The sequence below is a fragment of the Erpetoichthys calabaricus genome, chromosome 10 (assembly GCF_900747795.2).
Source record: "Erpetoichthys calabaricus chromosome 10, fErpCal1.3, whole genome shotgun sequence".
In the NCBI taxonomy this organism is placed as follows: domain Eukaryota; kingdom Metazoa; phylum Chordata; class Cladistia; order Polypteriformes; family Polypteridae; genus Erpetoichthys; species Erpetoichthys calabaricus.
Window position 1 is genome coordinate 75,574,704 of NC_041403.2, and position 18,527 is coordinate 75,593,230.

At 35.2% G+C, this 18,527-nt stretch overlaps 1 protein-coding gene across 2 annotated transcripts in view; it reads left to right on the forward strand.

Moving 5' to 3' along the window:
• Positions 1 to 7,956: 7,956 nt before the first annotated feature.
• LOC114659159 (coiled-coil domain-containing protein 18-like) overlaps positions 7,957 to 18,527 on the forward strand; it is a 70,081-nt gene continuing 59,510 nt past the window's right edge. For both annotated transcript variants that reach the window (XM_028811450.2, XM_051932785.1), the window contains exons 1-8: positions 7,957 to 8,294; positions 8,979 to 9,087; positions 12,420 to 12,573; positions 13,817 to 13,987; positions 14,435 to 14,544; positions 15,297 to 15,425; positions 15,537 to 15,633; positions 17,871 to 17,992. In XM_028811450.2, the coding sequence (XP_028667283.1) occupies positions 8,987 to 9,087; positions 12,420 to 12,573; positions 13,817 to 13,987; positions 14,435 to 14,544; positions 15,297 to 15,425; positions 15,537 to 15,633; positions 17,871 to 17,992 (884 nt within the window). In that variant the 5' untranslated portion in view covers positions 7,957 to 8,294; positions 8,979 to 8,986. The remainder of the gene's footprint in view (positions 8,295 to 8,978; positions 9,088 to 12,419; positions 12,574 to 13,816; positions 13,988 to 14,434; positions 14,545 to 15,296; positions 15,426 to 15,536; positions 15,634 to 17,870; positions 17,993 to 18,527) is intronic.

The window sequence follows — 18,527 nt, forward strand, 5'->3', positions numbered from 1 at the left end:
CGTTTTGTTGGCTGAAAGTACTCAGTTTGTTGGAGAGAGGGTGTGCAGCATTATTCATAATGGCACTGTTTTCATTCTTTCGCTACAACTTCTCGTTGAGTGTGTCACATAAATGAGCCTGCATTTTTTAATCAGCTTGATGTGATGGGCCTCTCTCTAAGTGATGTTACCAGATCAACACACCACAGCATAGAAAATTGCCCTGGCCATCACAGAGTTGTAGAAGATGTGAAGGATGTCACTACTCACATTATAGGAACATAGTTTCCCAAGGAAAAAAGAGTCTGCTCTGACTTTTCTTATATAGTTTCTGTGTTATGAAACAAGTAGAATCTGTCAAGTACTTGTAGAAGTACACCACTCCCTGAATACTGACTGGATATATAGGGTCTTTGGTGCAGTGATGTTGATGTTAAGATGCAGACAATTCCTTATGAACCCAGAGACAAAGTTCTGCATTTAACCTCTAATGTCTCATCCACCTTAAAGGCACACTCCATTAGTGCATAGTCATCTGAGAGTTTCTGCAAGTGATGTGACTTCTTAAATTTGTAGTCTGAGATGTGCAGAGTGACAAGAAAAGGAAACAAGACTGTTCCTTGTGGTTCTCCAATGTTGCCCACATCTGTATCAGAAACATAGTCCTTGAGTCTCACAAACTACCTTCGGCCAGACAGGCCATTATCCAGGACATCGTAGGTTAATCCATCTACATATCCGTGAACTTATTCTTCAGCAGAGATGGCTGGATTGTATTGAAGGCACTGGAGAAATCAAAAAGCATAAACCTCTCCGTACTGCCAGCTTTATCCAGGCAAGAATAAGCCTTGCGGTGCAGATATATAATTGCATCCTTTACTCCAATATTTATCTGATAGGCACACTGTAGGTGGTCCATCACAATAGGACTCCTATAGTCCAGGACCAGCCACTCAGTTTTTTCATGATTTGGTATGCAAGTTCTACAGCTTGATCTTAATCCCATCAGGTTGCTTTGAAGAGATTTGAAACGAGTTGTGCATGCAAGACACCCCTCAGACATTGAGTGAGAAAAACTTTCTGCTAGTCAATATCAGAGGCAGATAGACAATTCTAGGAAATGCAAACTTGAGGTGGGTTTTGCCAAGGGATGTGGCATATCTTTGGGGGGGGGGGGGGGGGATTATTATTACATCACCTTTATCTAATGGTACTGTTATGTCCACATGTATTATAAAAGAAATAATTAACGGGGTGTGCTTGCTTTTTCACATGACTATGTAAAACCTATTAACAGGAATATTCTTAAATAAAATTAGTTAAAAGCACAAAGGAAGTCAGTGCACTGTAGTGGTGCTGAAGTTTCTTTTAAATGTAACATTTTGTAAATGAGGATTCAGTTACAATAGACATTACAGTAGAAATAGTGTGTTCCAAAGAGAAACAATTAGTTCATGTCTGTGTGCTCATGATCAGGTAGGAAGAAATTAAGAAAAAAATCCTAAACTTAGTGTAGCTAATTCTGTAAAGGAAAAAAGGGAGTGGGGGGAGGAACAGTTATGGCACATTAAAAATACAATAATATAACAGTTCAGTTTAACAATTATAGTTGTAAATTGAAAACAAAAGGCACACTGGTACTACAAGACAGAATTTAGGAACACCACTGTTAGCCATACATAGAATTTGGGGGTATAAAACCTGTTGGTGCAGCAAGGATTAGTGCTGCTTAAACAAGAATTGTTTAATGAAAATTAAAGTAGTTTACAAACTTACAAGCAGAAAGATGCAAATGCAAGCCCTTTAAATTAATTTATCTCTGGTGACACAGGGACTGGCAGTATTACTTGAATTCAAGTATTTATTGTGAAGGATCCAAAAGCATTACACTAACAGCAGCCACTCCATACAAAATACCATTTATACAAGCATTACATACTGGTGCTACACAGATATTATAGGATTGGATCCGCATTTTTGAGGTTCAGATTATTTTTTCAGAATTGCTTGCATTGGAAGCATTATTTACGATTTTAAAAAATCTTCCACAGTGGTTTACAGTGATGGTCTGTAAGTCACCACAAAAAACATTTTAAGGTATTTGTTTACCTTACTGAATACATCCGCTTTTAGAAGGGATTTGTTTACCTTACTGAATACATCAGCTTTTAGGCCGCAGATGATTTGATTTCAGAAAATGTGCTTTCCACATTTAAAACATTTAGGCATTTTTAATTCTCCGTGACTAATGCAGAGTTTTGATGTACTGTATATTCCACCAAAAATGACAAAAGCCATGATGCAAACTGGAAGCCCTGGAGTAGAGTACCATCAGGAGCTAAAGCATTGTCTATAGACACATGTTGTGACTAAAATGCTTTCAAAATTTGTATACCTGGGATGAGAAAATTAAAGTGAAACCGGTTATTGACCTCCGCAGTGAAATCCCAGTACTGTTGCATTTAGGTAAAAAGTGAACACTCCAAATGTAGCCTTTGAAAAGTTGATAAATGTGTTTGTGATACCACTTTTCTTAAGAATGACTACTGGCATCCCAAGTTCAATAAAGAATGTTCCTTGTTTTCCCCTTCCTGAAGCTTACAGCATTTCCAAACATATTCATAGTGAATCATTACACTGCGGCAGAATGTGAAGCTAAGGTGAGATATACTATACTTTTGGCTAGCAAACTAAACACAGATGAGCGGCTCGTGTGTAACTGCATTTGACTGGATATGAAATTAGTAGTACAAAATGTAACCCTGTCTGGCCTAATTTTACATTTTCTCTACAGTATGTACACCAACCACTAACAATTGTCCTTAGCCTCACTTATAATCTCTTTCTTGTCCTCTTACTTTTTTCCTCACTTTTTATGTTGGTTGCAGCTCCATATTGGTACATTCTGGCTCATACAGGCAAGATTCAGCAATAATGCTAAAATGATCAGCTCATCGTGGTTGAAAATATTGATGGTATAAATTGAAAGCTTATTTGTCTAAATCCTTACAGAAATGTTAAATTCACTAGAAAAAAATGTAAATCCTGAGCACTCAAGTCTCTACCCAAGTGAGCTACAAGAAGCAAAGCCACAAGTGGTAAAACATTGCTGTGTATGAATAGAGTGAGTAAAAAGATAGGAATATCTGGACGACTTTAAAAATTGTCAGGTAATAATTACAAAAGGTACTTTGACATCTATACTGGAAATGCCTAAATTATTACCCATGATTTACATGTACATCCCACAGTACATCAATTACTTGAAGGGTCTGTCACTGCCCCTGCCAGTTTACACATGTAATCAATTTCAGAATATCGTAGCATGGACCAAGGGCCTCTTGCTGCCCCTGGGCACTTTCTCTGATAGGACTACGCTTCAGAATACCTTAGGAAAGGATAACAGCTGTGCTTCTGCTGGGACTTACCAGAAAACTACCTTTGAAAGGGCTGTACAAATCGAACAGAGCAATTTGGCTGAGGATGGTGACCTCATGGAATTAAAAATGGACGTTTTTGTTAGCTTATTAAATAAGACTCATAAGGTTTTAGATGTAGCTTTTAGTTGAATAATATGGAGCTTATAAAAGAAAACTAGCATTACTTTTAATTGGGTGTATTTAACCAAAGGTTTATCAAAAATGTTTGGAGAAACAAAAATGCTGGCATAGGTCAAGAAGTCCTGACAGACAGGCAGTGGGAGACAGACTGGATGCAGTGGCTGAACTCTGAATGAAGACAAGTATTTGAATTGCTAATAATAATAATAAAAAATGTAAGTGTTAAAGTACATTTTGGGCCAAGTTTGAGACCAATTTAGAAACAAGTTCCACTAGGTCCGTTCTTCTTTTGAACCATCAGCTAACAGATTTATGAGGCTAAATAGTACTATATGCTTAAACACAGTGTTAAATTCATAGATATGTAAATGTAAGCCATACGTTAAGAAGAAATGTCTGCTAGAGTGTTATTTTTAAGCTCAAATAAACAAACCAGTGTATATGTTTGTAAAAATTTGTGAAAAGGGGGCTTTTGGAGAATTTGTTGTTTAATTTATATCTCACAATTCGCTTAAAATAACTGCAGATTGACAAGTAGCAAAGACCAAGGGTAAATTCTCAGTCATCTGGTTTTGACTGATATAAAAACTGACTTGACTAAAAATAGCCATCAAGCCACAGTATAAAAGACACTGTACAGCTTTTGAGAGCTGCAAACATGACACAGTTGGATTTAGACGAATGGACTCTTTAAAATATGCAGACATTTTTCTCCTGGTTATACTGAAGCCGTGTTTGCTTTTACTGACATTGATCTGAATTGTTCAGGTCATATGTTTTCTTCTACTTTTGACATCTAGTGTTTACTGCCTGGTTTCTCTGGAAATGAAGTTATTGTTTATTGATATCATTTGTCTAGGTTGGTGTTTGAGTGATCAGTTGTTTGTTTAGCTCTTTTAAGGATGGCAATCTGGTCTTGTTGAAATGTGTCACATGATTGATCAGGTGTGAGCTGTACTCGTTCCGTTATGCTTATGCAGCGTATTCAGGGGTGGTGATGAAGAAGATTTGGCTTTTGGCCCCTGCTAAGGGTTTAAAGCTGAGGTGCCAACCTCAATCATGTTGCTCTGATTTATGCAGCCCTTTCACAGTTTATCTGGTAAGTCCCTGCAGGAGTGCAGTTCTTGAAGCTGCTGGTGGCCTTTGTTAAGGTATTCTGAAGTGTAATCCTTCCAGGGAAATTGCATCATTAGGCCCATTGCCCTTGTTAAGGTATTCTGAAGTTCATTTTTTAGTTGATCTGTAATCTGGCAGGGTAGTGTTAGACCCTGGTCACTGTCTGTGATGAGAATGAGTGGTGAGTGAGTGTCATATTGGTAAGTTATGCAGGGTATACAAGTAAATCAAGGCTAATAATTTAGACATTTCCAGTATTGTCCAACAATAAAAACCATACAGGTAACCTTTTGTGAACACTTTTTACAAGACAGTTAAGGTCTCAAAAATGTATTTTACAGAAAACTATAAATTTACACACTGTTCCAATTACAGGTGACACAGTGGTAGTGCTGCTGCTTTGCAGTAAGGAGACTGTAGAAGATTGTGGGTTCGCTTCCCGGTTCCTCCCTGTGTGGATAGCACTTTGAGTACTGAGAAAAGCGCTATATAAATGTAATGAATTATTACTATTATTATTATTAATGTGTAACTGCAAGATGAGAATCATTATAGGTGGATCTCAAGTTGTGACAGTTCTGCACATAAAAAATGTATTTTAAACTAATTTCATTTAATGGCATCCATTTTTACTTATGAATGAGGCAAATTAGTTTTGCTACATATGAATGCACAACAGCTCCCACTGACAATGCAGGACACTACAGACTTTATATCGCTGTTTTAAAACATTTTGTGCTGTCTTGCATATGTGTTGCAGAATGTAACAACTGGCTGTGCATTAAGCTCAGACATAGGTGAGCAGCTGGCGGTTTAGCTGAGCAGTAGCAACCTTCACTTGTAGCTCTTCACATACACATTGCTAACTCCCAGCCATGTCGTCTCAGGGAGTATATCTGCCTTTGGCTTGGGGTTTTGGATTGGAACACTGTCAGCAAAGAGCAGTCTCTGTTGAGGGATGAAATGTCAGTCTTTGGTTTTTGCGCCATCATACTTTTTTCAACTCCCTAAGGTATTGCATCATAATCAGTAATTGTGGAACTTTTAGGCATAAGATTAACATATTGTGCGTACCTGTGGTTCAATTATTTGTATTTTAAAGTACAGTAATATTGGTTCATATTATTAATAATCTGAAACATTTTTCTATTAAAAAAAAAGCTGCCAATATTTGCATTAGTTTACATTTTCCGTGCAAGTTCTGACTTCCATACAAAATTACTTTACAAATGTAGGTGCAGATTTCATTTGTAACTGAAGGCCCACAGATACTTGACTTTGGAGGGTATGTATATTTAAGAAAGTATTAAGAGTTTTGTTTTAACTTTGCTTCTGTGACATATGGACCAGCATTTTAAGCTGATTGGGTGATTTTATTGTATTTTAATATAATGTATAAATAAGATTTCATTGTATAACACAAGATTCCAGTGCAAGTGAATGTATTTTACAAATGTGAAAAATAGCAGCCCTCAAAATACTTACCATTTAATTAATTAAATACATACTCATACAATTCAATTTAAAAATTCAGTGCCTTGTCAAACTTACTCGTTTTCACAAATCTTTAAAAATTAGTATTGGTAATACAAGCATTTGGAGTGTGGCTGTATGCTATTTCAAGGTTGCTAATAATATTAAAAATTACAGATTTCAAACATAAGCATATGGGGTATCGTTTTAGATAGGTATCTCAATGTCATTATAAATATGGACCTCTATGGACCTCAATCACAAGGTAAAATTACTAATTTCTATTACAATCGAGAGACTATTAGACTTTAAACATTTAAAATGAAGCTATTTGACATAACTATTCTTGTTTATTGTGTACATCTAGCTCATGAAACCAATCATTACATTATTAGGGCAGCTTACGCTAATTCACTTTATTTTTATTTCAGCCAGTAAGGTTGACTTATCAGTCCAACAGCAAGTACTGTATTTCGTTTTCTTTTTACGTTCGATAGGTTTTGAATCAATGATTCCACCTGCTAAAACGGGATTAAATTGCAACCAGGTAATGAAAACAGTCAATATTACAGAAGCGTATTAGGGTCACGGAGAAGAAAAAATATGGACACAATGTAGAAAAAAAAAGTGCATGTCCAAAATAAAGTCGACATGTTGAGTTTATTCTCGACATTTCCACTTTAATCTCGAAGTTTATGTCCAGGATTTGTTCCTGCCTCGCGCACGACGCTTCTGAACACTCCGTGTCCTAAGTTTATAGCTAGTTTTACTTTCACAAAGACGTTTATCGTGTGGTGATTGTTTATGTGGATAAAGAAAAAGGAAGGATAGGAACTGGGGGTTTGGTACGTCAGACAATAAAGAAAGCCCACTCAGAAGAACATCCATTGAATTCTGTGTTCGTGTCTCCGACCACCAGCTCACGAACCCAACATTTACACAATATTTCAATTAAACCAGTGCGATACCCATTCATACATCCAGCTTTTTGGAGCCTCGTCACGCCTGCCATTAACTTACACCTGGGGACCCCTTACTGCGAGGGAGCACCACTATCGCCACAAAACCGTACATGTTTAATACCTGCTTTAACACACGAAAATATTAAGTATTTATCTTCGCATTCTAAATGTTCAGAGAGCAGGAATGTCATGAAGTGAATGTATTCCGTGCGGCGATCGCTGCCTGCGCCTCCTCTCTGTGCAAGAGGAAGTCAATTTAAGAAGCACGTAGCGATTAACACCTGGGTCGGGGAACACAACACAAAACATTTAATGTGCTACATTAACTTATGACGGGGTCTGAGAAACTCTATTAAGTTGAACATTGAATTTAAATTGAGGCCTAGTTTACGACATTCTACTTTAAAGACAATCTACGAGAATAAAGTCAACATGTCGACTTTAATTTCGACATAAACGGCGAGAATAAAGTAGAAATGTCGACCTTATTCTCGACATATACTTTTTTTCTTCACTGTGTTCGTATTTTGTTCCTGTCCGTGGCCCTAATACGCTTCCGTACAATATTGACGGTTATGGCGGAAAAATAATCTATTGGACTCCCTTGAAACTCCGTGTGCCCATTCTTTTCAAATTGTCCATTCTTAGTACCAAATGAAAGTCCGTTTGACCCGGAAGTTATCCTTATAATTCTTCCGTTTGGGTCTGTACGTTCATTCGTGTCTCTTCTTAGTGCTGTGCTAGGATCAGCCAATCGGCGTAACTCCTGGGGGTGGCTCCTCGGCTCATTTTGTCCAATCGTTTTTTACGAGGCTTTTCCCAGCCCAGCGTACTGTTTAGAGCAAACCTCCAAAACGGCTGTGTGCTACTGCAACAGGTTGGATTCGTGCTAAGGGAATAAAATATTTGTGGTTGCTAGGAGACTCTAGAAGCGTAGCTCGAACTGCCACGGCGCACCTATGTGACGTTCTTTGTAGCGCAACGTATGAATTCGTTAGTACCATTGGAGACACGAGTGTCGGTTGTAAATTTTAGTGTTCTAAAATCGTCTATGGCACTGATAGCAAAAAGCTGAATAATCTGAAACTAAAGTGCACTTCAAGACACCTAGTGTTTCTCTTACATTAGAAACAAGGATTTAAATGTTGCTGTTTTTTAGTGACTTTACAAGAATGGACAAACGTTGCACTTTGTGATCTAGAAAGTAAGTAATCTCCTTTGAATTGCTTGCAACTGCGATTATTTTTTTTTTCAAATATACGATATATTGTGGCATAAACTAGGAAATGCTTTCAAACGTGCATCCAAATCAGATCGTTTTGATGCAAGAGTTAATATTTCTTGTGCGCCTTAGTACATAATTTTCTTGGAGAGAATGAGCACTGATTGGAGCACTAACCAGTATTACCCGTTGATTTTGGGTGCTTCGTTTATTAAGCATATTATGTTGGAGGTACCTTGTGCTGAGTTGTATTTACAGTATAATGAAACGTAGTCGGAGTTTGTTTTTTTTATAAAATATTTTTATTAAATTAGATTGAAATCATTTCTTTATATCTCTATAATGAGAAGAGTGCCGTACTTGTGCAATTTCTATTCCGGGGTACAGTGTATTAAAATGTTAAGCGAGCCCACATACATCTAACATTGCATAAATGAGTAAAAGTAACTCAAAGTTGAAGCATATGGAATGTGTGTACCACTTTAAAAAGTGTTAATTCAAAGCATATTAAAATGTATCTGTACTTCTGTGTACTTTTCTTTAGTTTTCATGTCTTAGTTTTCTTCTTTTTTTGTCTGTTTAAAATGAAATTTTCTTGAGTGTCATAAAGAGCACTTAAAGATCAATATTTTTTCATTATTACTAATTTTAATCTCTGATGTTCAGCTTTATTAATGTCGGATCCAGAAGAAAATTTACTTGTAAATGTTCTTGCTTTACGGAAGTGTTTAATGAAGACTGAAAAGAGTTTGCAGAACATTCAAGAGGAACTAGTGTAAGTACAATTAGAAAAAATTGTTGTTTTCAAGATTAAAATAATCTGTTTTGCTCTCATAGTCCCGATTTTAATCCTTTCTCGTAACTGTGTATTGACATCTGCTATTTGTTTTCTGTGTAGTTGAGCTTGTGTGTTTTTCATTAATGACCATTTTCTTTTGGTACATAAAAGGTAACAGTCTTTTCGATGGAAGTATTAAACATTGATATGTAGTTGTGTCCTGCTAAATCACGTCATTTTAGTAGTTTTAAAGAATATGCATAACAGTACATCCTAAAATCTGGCGTAATCCAATCTAACTATCTTAAAATGCTGAAGGAGGTTAGTGAGTACATATAATTACCATTTACAAGTATTTTTTTTAAATCTTTGCACACTAGACAGTTCCTAAGAAATGAAAAGCTAGCATATTTCCCATTACATAAAAATAGTAATTGGTGTGATCCAAGTAAATATAGCCCAGTAAATTAATTATGCATTGTAGGGAAATGGAAGCAATTATTAAAGAAAGGATAAGCATCACATGTCAAGAAGAGGTGTAATGAGTTCAGATGGAGGAGATTGAATTTTATGAATATGTTATAATTGTATGAGGAAGCAACGATCAGAGAAGTGAATATGATGTTTGAGAAGGCTTTAGATAAAATACTACATGATTACAGTAATCCCTCCTCGATCGCGGGAGTTGCGTTCCAGAACCCCCCGCGAAAGGTGAAAATCCGCGAAGTAGAAACTATATGTTTATATGGTTATTTTTATATTGTCATGCTTGGGTCACAGATTTGCACAGAAACACAGGAAGTTGTAGAGAGACAGGAACGTTATTCAAACACTGCAAACAAACATTTGTCTCTTTTTCAAAAGTTTAAACTGTGCTCCATGACAAGACAGAGATGACAGTTCCGTCTCCCAATTAAAAGAATGCAAACATATCTTCCTCTTCAAAGGAGTGCGTGTCAGGAGCAGAGAATGTCAGAGAGAGAGAGAGAAAAGCAAACAAATCAATAGGGCTGTTTGGCTTTTAAGTATGCGAAGCACCGCGGCACAAAGCAGTTGCAATGAAGGCAGCAGCTCACACCCCCTCCATCAGGAGCAGAGAATGTCAGAGAGAGAGAGAGACAGATAAAAACAAACAATCAAAAATCAATACGTGCTCTTCGAGCTTTTAAGTATGCGAAGCACCGTGCAGCATGTCGCTTCACGAAGTAGCTGCACAGAAGGGAGCAACGTGAAGGTAATCTTTCAGCATTTTTAGACGAGCGTCCGTATCATCTAGCTGTGCGAACAGCCCCCCTGCTCACACCCCCTCCATCAGGAGCAGAGAATGTCAGACCGAGAGAGAGAGAGAAAAGTAAGTTGGGTAGCTTCTCAGCCATCTGCCAATAGCGTCCCTTGTATGAAATCAACTGGGCAAACCAACTGAGGAAGCATGTACCAGAAATTAAAAGACCCATTGTCCGCAGAAATCCGCGAACCAGCAAAATATCCGCGAGATTTATTTAAATATGCTTACATATAAAATCTGCGATAGAGTGAAGCCGCGAAAGTCGAAGCGCGATATAGCAAGGGATTACTGTATATGAAATGATGTCTGTCATGGATCAGTGCAGGGGTTGCTCCTCTTTGTAACATACTAATAGATCTGCATGAGAATATAAACAATCTGGGCAAATTTGCAGATGATACTATGCTAGGAGGAAGGATAGATCATGTACAATAAATTGAATAATTGCAGGGGGACCTGGATAAAATATAGGCAATTTTGTTGCAGGTGAAATTTTAATGTAAGTAAATGTAAAGTATTATGTACAGGCAGTAAAAATTTGAGGATTGAATACACAATAGGAGGCCTGAAACCTGATAGTACACTTTATAGGAAAGGACCTGTAAGTTATAGTGGACTTACCACTGTCTACATCCAGACAGAGTACAGAAGAGATCAAATAAGCTAATAGGATGTTAAGTTATATACCACAGTGTGTAGAGTTCAATTCAGTTATATAATGCACTAGTGAGGCGTCATGTCAATTACTGCGTGCAGTTGTGGTTTCATATTAGAAAAAAGCTGTAGAAACATTAGAGAAAGTTCAGAGAAATAAATACTGAGCAGTATGAGCTATGAGGAAAGATTAAAAGAGTTGAAACCTTTTCAATTTAAAGAAATAGAGAAACAAGTGACATAATTGAGGTATTTAAAGTTACGAAGGAAATTCGTATGGTGGATACCTGCTGGTGTTTTAAAATAAATTCTTCAGCTTGAGAAGGGCAAATTTCACACAAATATTAGAAAGTACTTCTTCACACAAAGAACCACAGAAGCATGGTATAAATTACCAAGTTGTGAGTAGACCATCAAATCTTGACTAAACATTATTTTAAGCAATCTAGGTGAATCTAGTTGAATAGTATTGGTGAGGATGTTGGCCTGAATGGCTTGTTCTTATCATAATTGTTCTAATGTTCTCATTCTGGATTGTCGGGGGCTGGAGCTACTCCCAACTGTTTGGTACAGCAGGCCAAAAGCAGCCTTGCATTGGGCACCTGTCCATCACAAGGCCCACTTATGCATTCAGCTACACTTGCACTGGACCAAATTGGAGGTGCCATCAACCTAATGTGGACATACAAATATGTAACACAGAATGTACAAACTCCTCTTGGACAACAACCAGGCCAGGGATTTGAAACCAGGGTAATGTATAGGTACCAGTTCAAACTGTTCTGTATTAGTAGATAGACTATTTATTAATAAAACCTATACTGTTGTAGGTGGTACCATCTCCACAGTTTATTTACTAGGAGCAAAGTTCCATTACATATGTTTACCTTTAATTGTTTAAGTGATTTTTTATGTTGCTTTGTTGATGATATGCCTTAATTTTCAAGTTATTTTTAACTTCAGAGCTCGTTCTAGGCCAGCTTGTTTTAAGAGATTATGTCAAATAAAGTACGACAGACATTTCTCTTTGTAGTATGTTCTATCCCAAAGTGATCATCAGAATGCTAATGAGGAGTCTAAAGTTATCTGTTTTAATCTTCCTTGTGTAGTTTCAGGTGTGTCTGTTTTAAGTGAAATACTGTAAAATACTAAACAAATAAAGACAACAGCGTTAAAGGTTATTAGTATACCAACTTGGCTCTAGACAATTTGTACTGTACAAAGTAAGGACTTTGCTTTCTAACTCTGTGAAAAAGAATAATGTATTATTTCTAATTGTATTGGAATCTTTCTAAATACAGTAATCAATAATAACTGATTTTCACACAACTCAAAATGTGTGGGAAAAGATGCACTTCATTGATGGTGTTTTCTCTGTGTTTAAAATCAGCGATGGCTCCAATAGTGCATCAGTAAAGAGTTCTGTGTGCAACGATCCAGTTGCTTTAACTCTGGAAGATCTACAAAGACCTGATGAAAGAGAAACATTATCTTTCCATCCTCGCTTCACCAGCACTAGCAGAATGTCGGACAGCAATCCAAGAGTAAGATATTTGACTAACTTTGAAAACATATTTTGCCTATTATCATTTTTATGTTTAATTTATTATAATTTTAGGTTGAATACAGCTTATCATTATTTCTGCAAGTGTTGTATTTGCCGTGAACAGCTGACTTAGTAAAGTTGAATATTGATTTCACATCTGTGTTTTACTGGCATAGTTTTTAAAACTACAATGTTTTGAAGGCCAAAATGTAACTACTATTACTTGTAAATCTGAAGATTGAATATTTGAGTTTTATTTGATTAATATAATTTACTGAATATTAGGTCAATTGTCAGTATAAATTGGCTCTGACCAAGTGAATGGACACTCATAGATTGGCACTTCATTCAGGGTTGGTTCTCATCTTGTGTCTGATGTTGACGTGATAGGCTTTAGCCTGACCATGACTGTGAATTTAACTGAGTGCCTCTGAGATTGTTATATGTTGTTAATAATATAAAGGTTGCAAAAACAGGCATTAGTTGATTGTGTTCTGTTTGCATGCTGTTGTGGGTGCATCTTAAGCAAGTACAGCTTATTAATAGAGCCACACAAACCTACTATTTACTGATTTTAGAATGTTGAAGTGCAGTAATGTTGCACTGTTAACCTCAACATAAAATTCCTATTTGCGGAGTGATGTGAAACATATCATTTAATTTAGGAGAAGGGCATTACTTACTAGTGATCAATTATGTCGGATACCATTCTATTACTATTATGTGCTAAGGTTTATACCAAATAGCAAAGGCTTCACACATTATCTGAGATAAAAGAAAAAACTCTGTTTTATATAAAAGTAAAATTCTGTACCACCTTAAAGTCACTAGATGTCACTTACATACATGTGTCACATGACATGTGTATGCATGTATTTTAAAAGTCGATTTTTTTCATAAGTATCAAGAGCTAACATTCTTTTTTGTATAAGAAATAGTAAAGAAGGGACATGTGCAAAAAGATACATTGTGCGTAATGAATTGGTTTGTTCCTGCCTCATGGACATGAACGTGTGTGTGTTCATTTCAGAAAATATGCCTAGAACTTGCCTGTGTTGAAATTGGTTAAGGTTTTATAAACCTAATCAAAATGTTTCAAGATTCTTGGACTCTACACAAAGGTGATGTGGGGCTGTGTAGCTGCCTCATCACATTTTCTATTGAGTAACTTATGCATTTATTAACATGGATGCTATAGGTTTTGTTTTCTTTTAAAATTTTAAAGTATTTTTTGATTTCAGGCTCGTTCAGGTTTCTCTACATCGCTGAAGATGCTAGAAATTGAAAACGAGAAACTGAAGAGGAAATTGAGTACAATCTGTGAGGAAAACTCTTCACTGGTTGCCGAAAATGATTGGCTGAAGGCTGAAATGGACTCATTACAGTCTGAACTATCTAACTCAAAGTCAAAGGTTTTTATCTGGATGTGAAATTTTTAAGAAATTCTTATTAGTGTATTATTACTCAGGAATCATGTCTCTTTGTTTAATAAAGTTAAAAGTTTCAGTTTAAAATGTTAACAGACAGATGTCTATCGAAACTACTGAAAAGATTTTTCTAAAAATGTTAACTATTAATTTTGATTACACTAATGTTCTTTGAAACAGCATTTGTTTGCCTAGCAAAAAACAGTATTTTGTTATGTGAATTCCTGATTAAAATACAAATACAAACACTGATAGATAAGTGTCATTAAGCAACATATAAAAAAGTTTTATATTGAAGAAGGAACAATTAGAGGGCCTTGATAGATTTGCATTGTGCCTTTTGTTATACAAATATATCTATCAAATAATTATGTGCATTAAACGTTGCATTGTTATTGTACCAGTTTTTTAATTTTCTGTGACATTTCACAGATTTGTTATCTTGAGTCTAACTATGAAGCCAAGGTGTCCAATGTGCCAGACTTAAAAGAACATATCATTAGCTTGGAAGCTGAAGTTAATGCTCAAGAAAATGCCTTAAGGTAAACTTATTTTGTTAGTCCAATGTCTGATTCTGAGTAATTTAAAAATCTCCAGGACTTGTACTGAGTTGTTTATCTTTTACAAAGTTTCATGAAGCAAAGCAGTGTTATAATTTGAAGATGTTACATGTACCATTAGGCCCATAGTTTATGGAATAATCAAAATTTATTTAGTTATGAATATTTATTTGATTTTTTTTTTGAAAAGTAAACAGTGCATCATCCATTCGCTCATTCAAATTTAAATCATTGTGAGACAGTGCAGCCTTTTTGTCCTACAAGTTTTGAATTGCTTTCAATAAGGCAATATGGAAAAATATGCTGTTGAATTGGAAATGTGCATCTAGTAGCCCTTCTAAATATTTAGTAGTTAGATTTAAATGCTGTGTTGACTGCTTAGACATAATATTAATATAGTAAATGTGAAATGTGATAGTTAAGCAATGTTGTTCCATTAGGTGTTACTCCATAAAGTTTCATTAAGGGACAAGGATTTATAACAATTGCAAAGGTGTCTGACAGGTAAGTAAAAATTGTAAATCAGACTAAGCTCAGTACACAGACATGTAGAGTATGTGTTAAGCAATATTAAACAAATCTTAGCTGCATTAAATTCATGAACAAACTTCTCTTTGAAGTGTTGACTTTCATTCATTTTGTAAATGCAGAGTTTACAGCTAATGTTTAATAATAGTTTTGAACTGATTAAGTTGACTTGACACCTCGTAATTCTTTCCTCATTTACTTTGCAGAGATGCTGAAAGAAAGCTTGAACAGAGCCAATTAACAGTGCTTGCAACTGAAAGGGTAGTTGACAAGCTTAAAGAGGAGCTAAAAAGAGTGAAATCTGAATGTGCTGAAAAGACATGGCAAGCAAAAAGGTCAGTTTCTTTGTCCTTGTTTTAAAGATCATTTTTGTATTGCTGCAAAGTAAACGTACATTTGGAGTCATGCCATGTAATTTATTTTAGTTTATTTGGGGTTTGCTTTAGAACGGAACAGCAAAGAAATGAAGCTTTATATAATGCAGAGAAGCTAACAGTAGCACTTCAACAATGCAAAGAAAACTTTTCAGACAAGTTAAAAAAGGTAACATGCATTATTTTGCCTTTTATGGTTTTTGTTTTGTTAATGGATTGTAATATATTTTTTTCTGTTAGAAAGGTCTTTGTCAAGCTTTTACCTTATGACAAAAATAATTGTGTTGAAATTAATTTGTATACTTTAAGATTGTCTGCTTAATGCTTTGAATAATCAGCCATGAAATGTCTAGTTCAGTTTATTCTCATTTTGGTGTACTTTTACTTAGACACCTAGCGTGTTGTAAATAAAAACATTGTATGAAACAGCAATGCAACACAAATCATAATGTTAAAATATAGAGAAATTCAGTTAAGTCCAGAAGTATTTGGACAGTGATACAATTTTCATAAGTTTGGCTTTGATGTTCCTTCTCTTTAAAAATGTACCAGATGGCTGCTTTGACCACTCCTGCTGTTTCTGCTATGTCTCGTATGGGGTTGTTTTGTTTTCTCAGCCTAATAATGGCCTGTTTTACTTGCATGGACAGCACTTTGAATCTCATATTGAGAGTTCACAGCGACAGCTTCCAAATGCAATTCCACACTTGGAATCAACTCCAGACCTTCTACCTGCATAACAGTTAATGAATTAGTGAGGAACCTACTCACACCTGGCTATGAAACAGCTTGTCAGTTAATTGTCCGAATACTTTTGAGTCCCTGAAAATGGGGGGGGGGGGGGGGGACCATGTATAAAAATGGCTGTCATTCCTAAATGGGCTCATACTATATTTCTGTTAAACCCTTTGAATTAATGTTGAAAGCCTACACTTCAATAATGTAATTATTTCGTTATTTCAAATCCATTGTGCTGTTCAGAGCCAAAATAATGAAAATTGTGTCATTGCCCAAATACATATGAACCAAACTGTATAATGTAATATATGCAAAAATATACAATATACAGTTTTTAGTTCCTTTTAATTAAACGGTCTTTTAAAGATAATAAAAATCGGGTAATCATACCAGGTATTTCCAGAAAAGGGAAAGGAAATAATCTAATATTTTAAGAGGCAATTTTCACCCTCACTGCCTGATATCTTGGTGTATATTTTTAAACAAACAGTGGTATTTTGCACAATGTACAAGATAACAATCTAAAGAAAGTGACATACTGTATGTAGAATAATTAATGACAGTAATAAAATAAAATAATAAAATGTGTCATAAAGCAAATGATAAGACACATGCAATCTCACAAATATAGTACTTTTTCATGTTATTGTTTATAGGTAGACAGACAGTTATACCATACCTCTGATTAAAGGTAGACAAATACACATTGTTCTGAGTGATTTCTCAAGACTCATTTAAGTAATGAAAATTGTTTATTTCTGTTTTCTTATAATATAAGAAAATGTTCAGTTAAGTGGTGATATTATGAACCTTTATTTTTATCAATCTCTTGAATTTCTTGGCTATGAATTTATGGCTGCATTATTTAAAATAACATACTACACTGTATTTGTACATATTGAGAAACATTAATACTATACTTACATTCGTATTCTGTGAATTTAAATTGAAAGTTAGTCATCAGATATATGCTTTTTGATGTTTGTTTGATCAATTAATGAATGCATCAGTATGTGAACATATTTGTTTTAATGGGTTTAATAGAAATTGCACTAATTTAATGTAAAATCCTCAAGCCCGCTTAATCCAAGTCCAGGGAGCAATGAGTTCAGATCCTATCTTCGCAGTACTGGGCCAAACATATGAAACATTTCTTCACAGGGTACCAGTCCACTGCACAAACATTTTTTAGGAAAATGATACACAGCATGTCTCATAATATTTTGTTGACAATTCTGGTCTATAACAATTATCTCAAGTTGTGCAGAAACTGAAGAACTCAGGTGTAAAAGCAGTACGTTGTAAATAAAATATTATTTTGCTGGTTACTGACTCCATCTGAAATGGGCTTAATAATTTCGAATTTTAAAGAAAGAATAAAAAAGTCAAATTTTCTAGAGGATGATCCCTAAATGGTATGTTTCACTAAACAAATGAGAAACATTCTGTATTAAACAGTCTATGGGAAAATTTGTTTTTCACTTCATTTAGCAAAATGGTTTTATTATTAAACTGCCTTACTCTGCATTGTTGATTTATTGCTGTTTCTTCTGTAGTTGATAGTTCTTGAGTCACCAGAGGAAATAAATGTCAAACAAACAGATTGCTTTTTTGCAACATTTTGTATTATACATATTAATTAGCATATTTTTGTGTATATATTTAAAGGTCCTTGGCAGTGAAAATACTTGTAAGGAGAGTCTGGCACAGTGTAACCATGAAAGGCAACAGGTTGAAAGGAAATACTTGACTCTTGAAACAGAAATTGATCAATTAAGACAGCAAATGAGGTTTGTTCATCTTTTTTTAATACTGAAAGGCATCCACTTAATGAATATAGTTTTCTTTGTTTTTTTGTTTTTGTTGTAGTGGACACTGGACCTGTGGTAATGCAGGTTTTTTACTTTATTGTCATTATTATTGAATGTATTTGATTACACATTGTTGGCAGCGTTGTGCCCACTGGTTATAGGAGCTGAAGTGAAACATTGAAATAAGAAAAAAACCCAGGGATTTTAAGCACAAACTTGCTTTGCACTTTTTTCAGGATATGACAATTCATCTTTTAGATATTATGGCCAAAAAAACAAACTTGCTTGATTCTTACCACTTAAGTTACATAATATTTGATATCTAATAATAAAATACCATTGAATCAATTAAACTCTGGATACTTTCCTGTAAGATATAATTCTACACTAGTTTGATTTTTCACATAAGCCTAGTGCTATAATTATGGTTGTCTGTGATACTGAAATTAATTGTGTCCCTTACATTTTTAAAATTATATAACTACAGAGCAGCCCACACAGGCAGGGGTTTCAA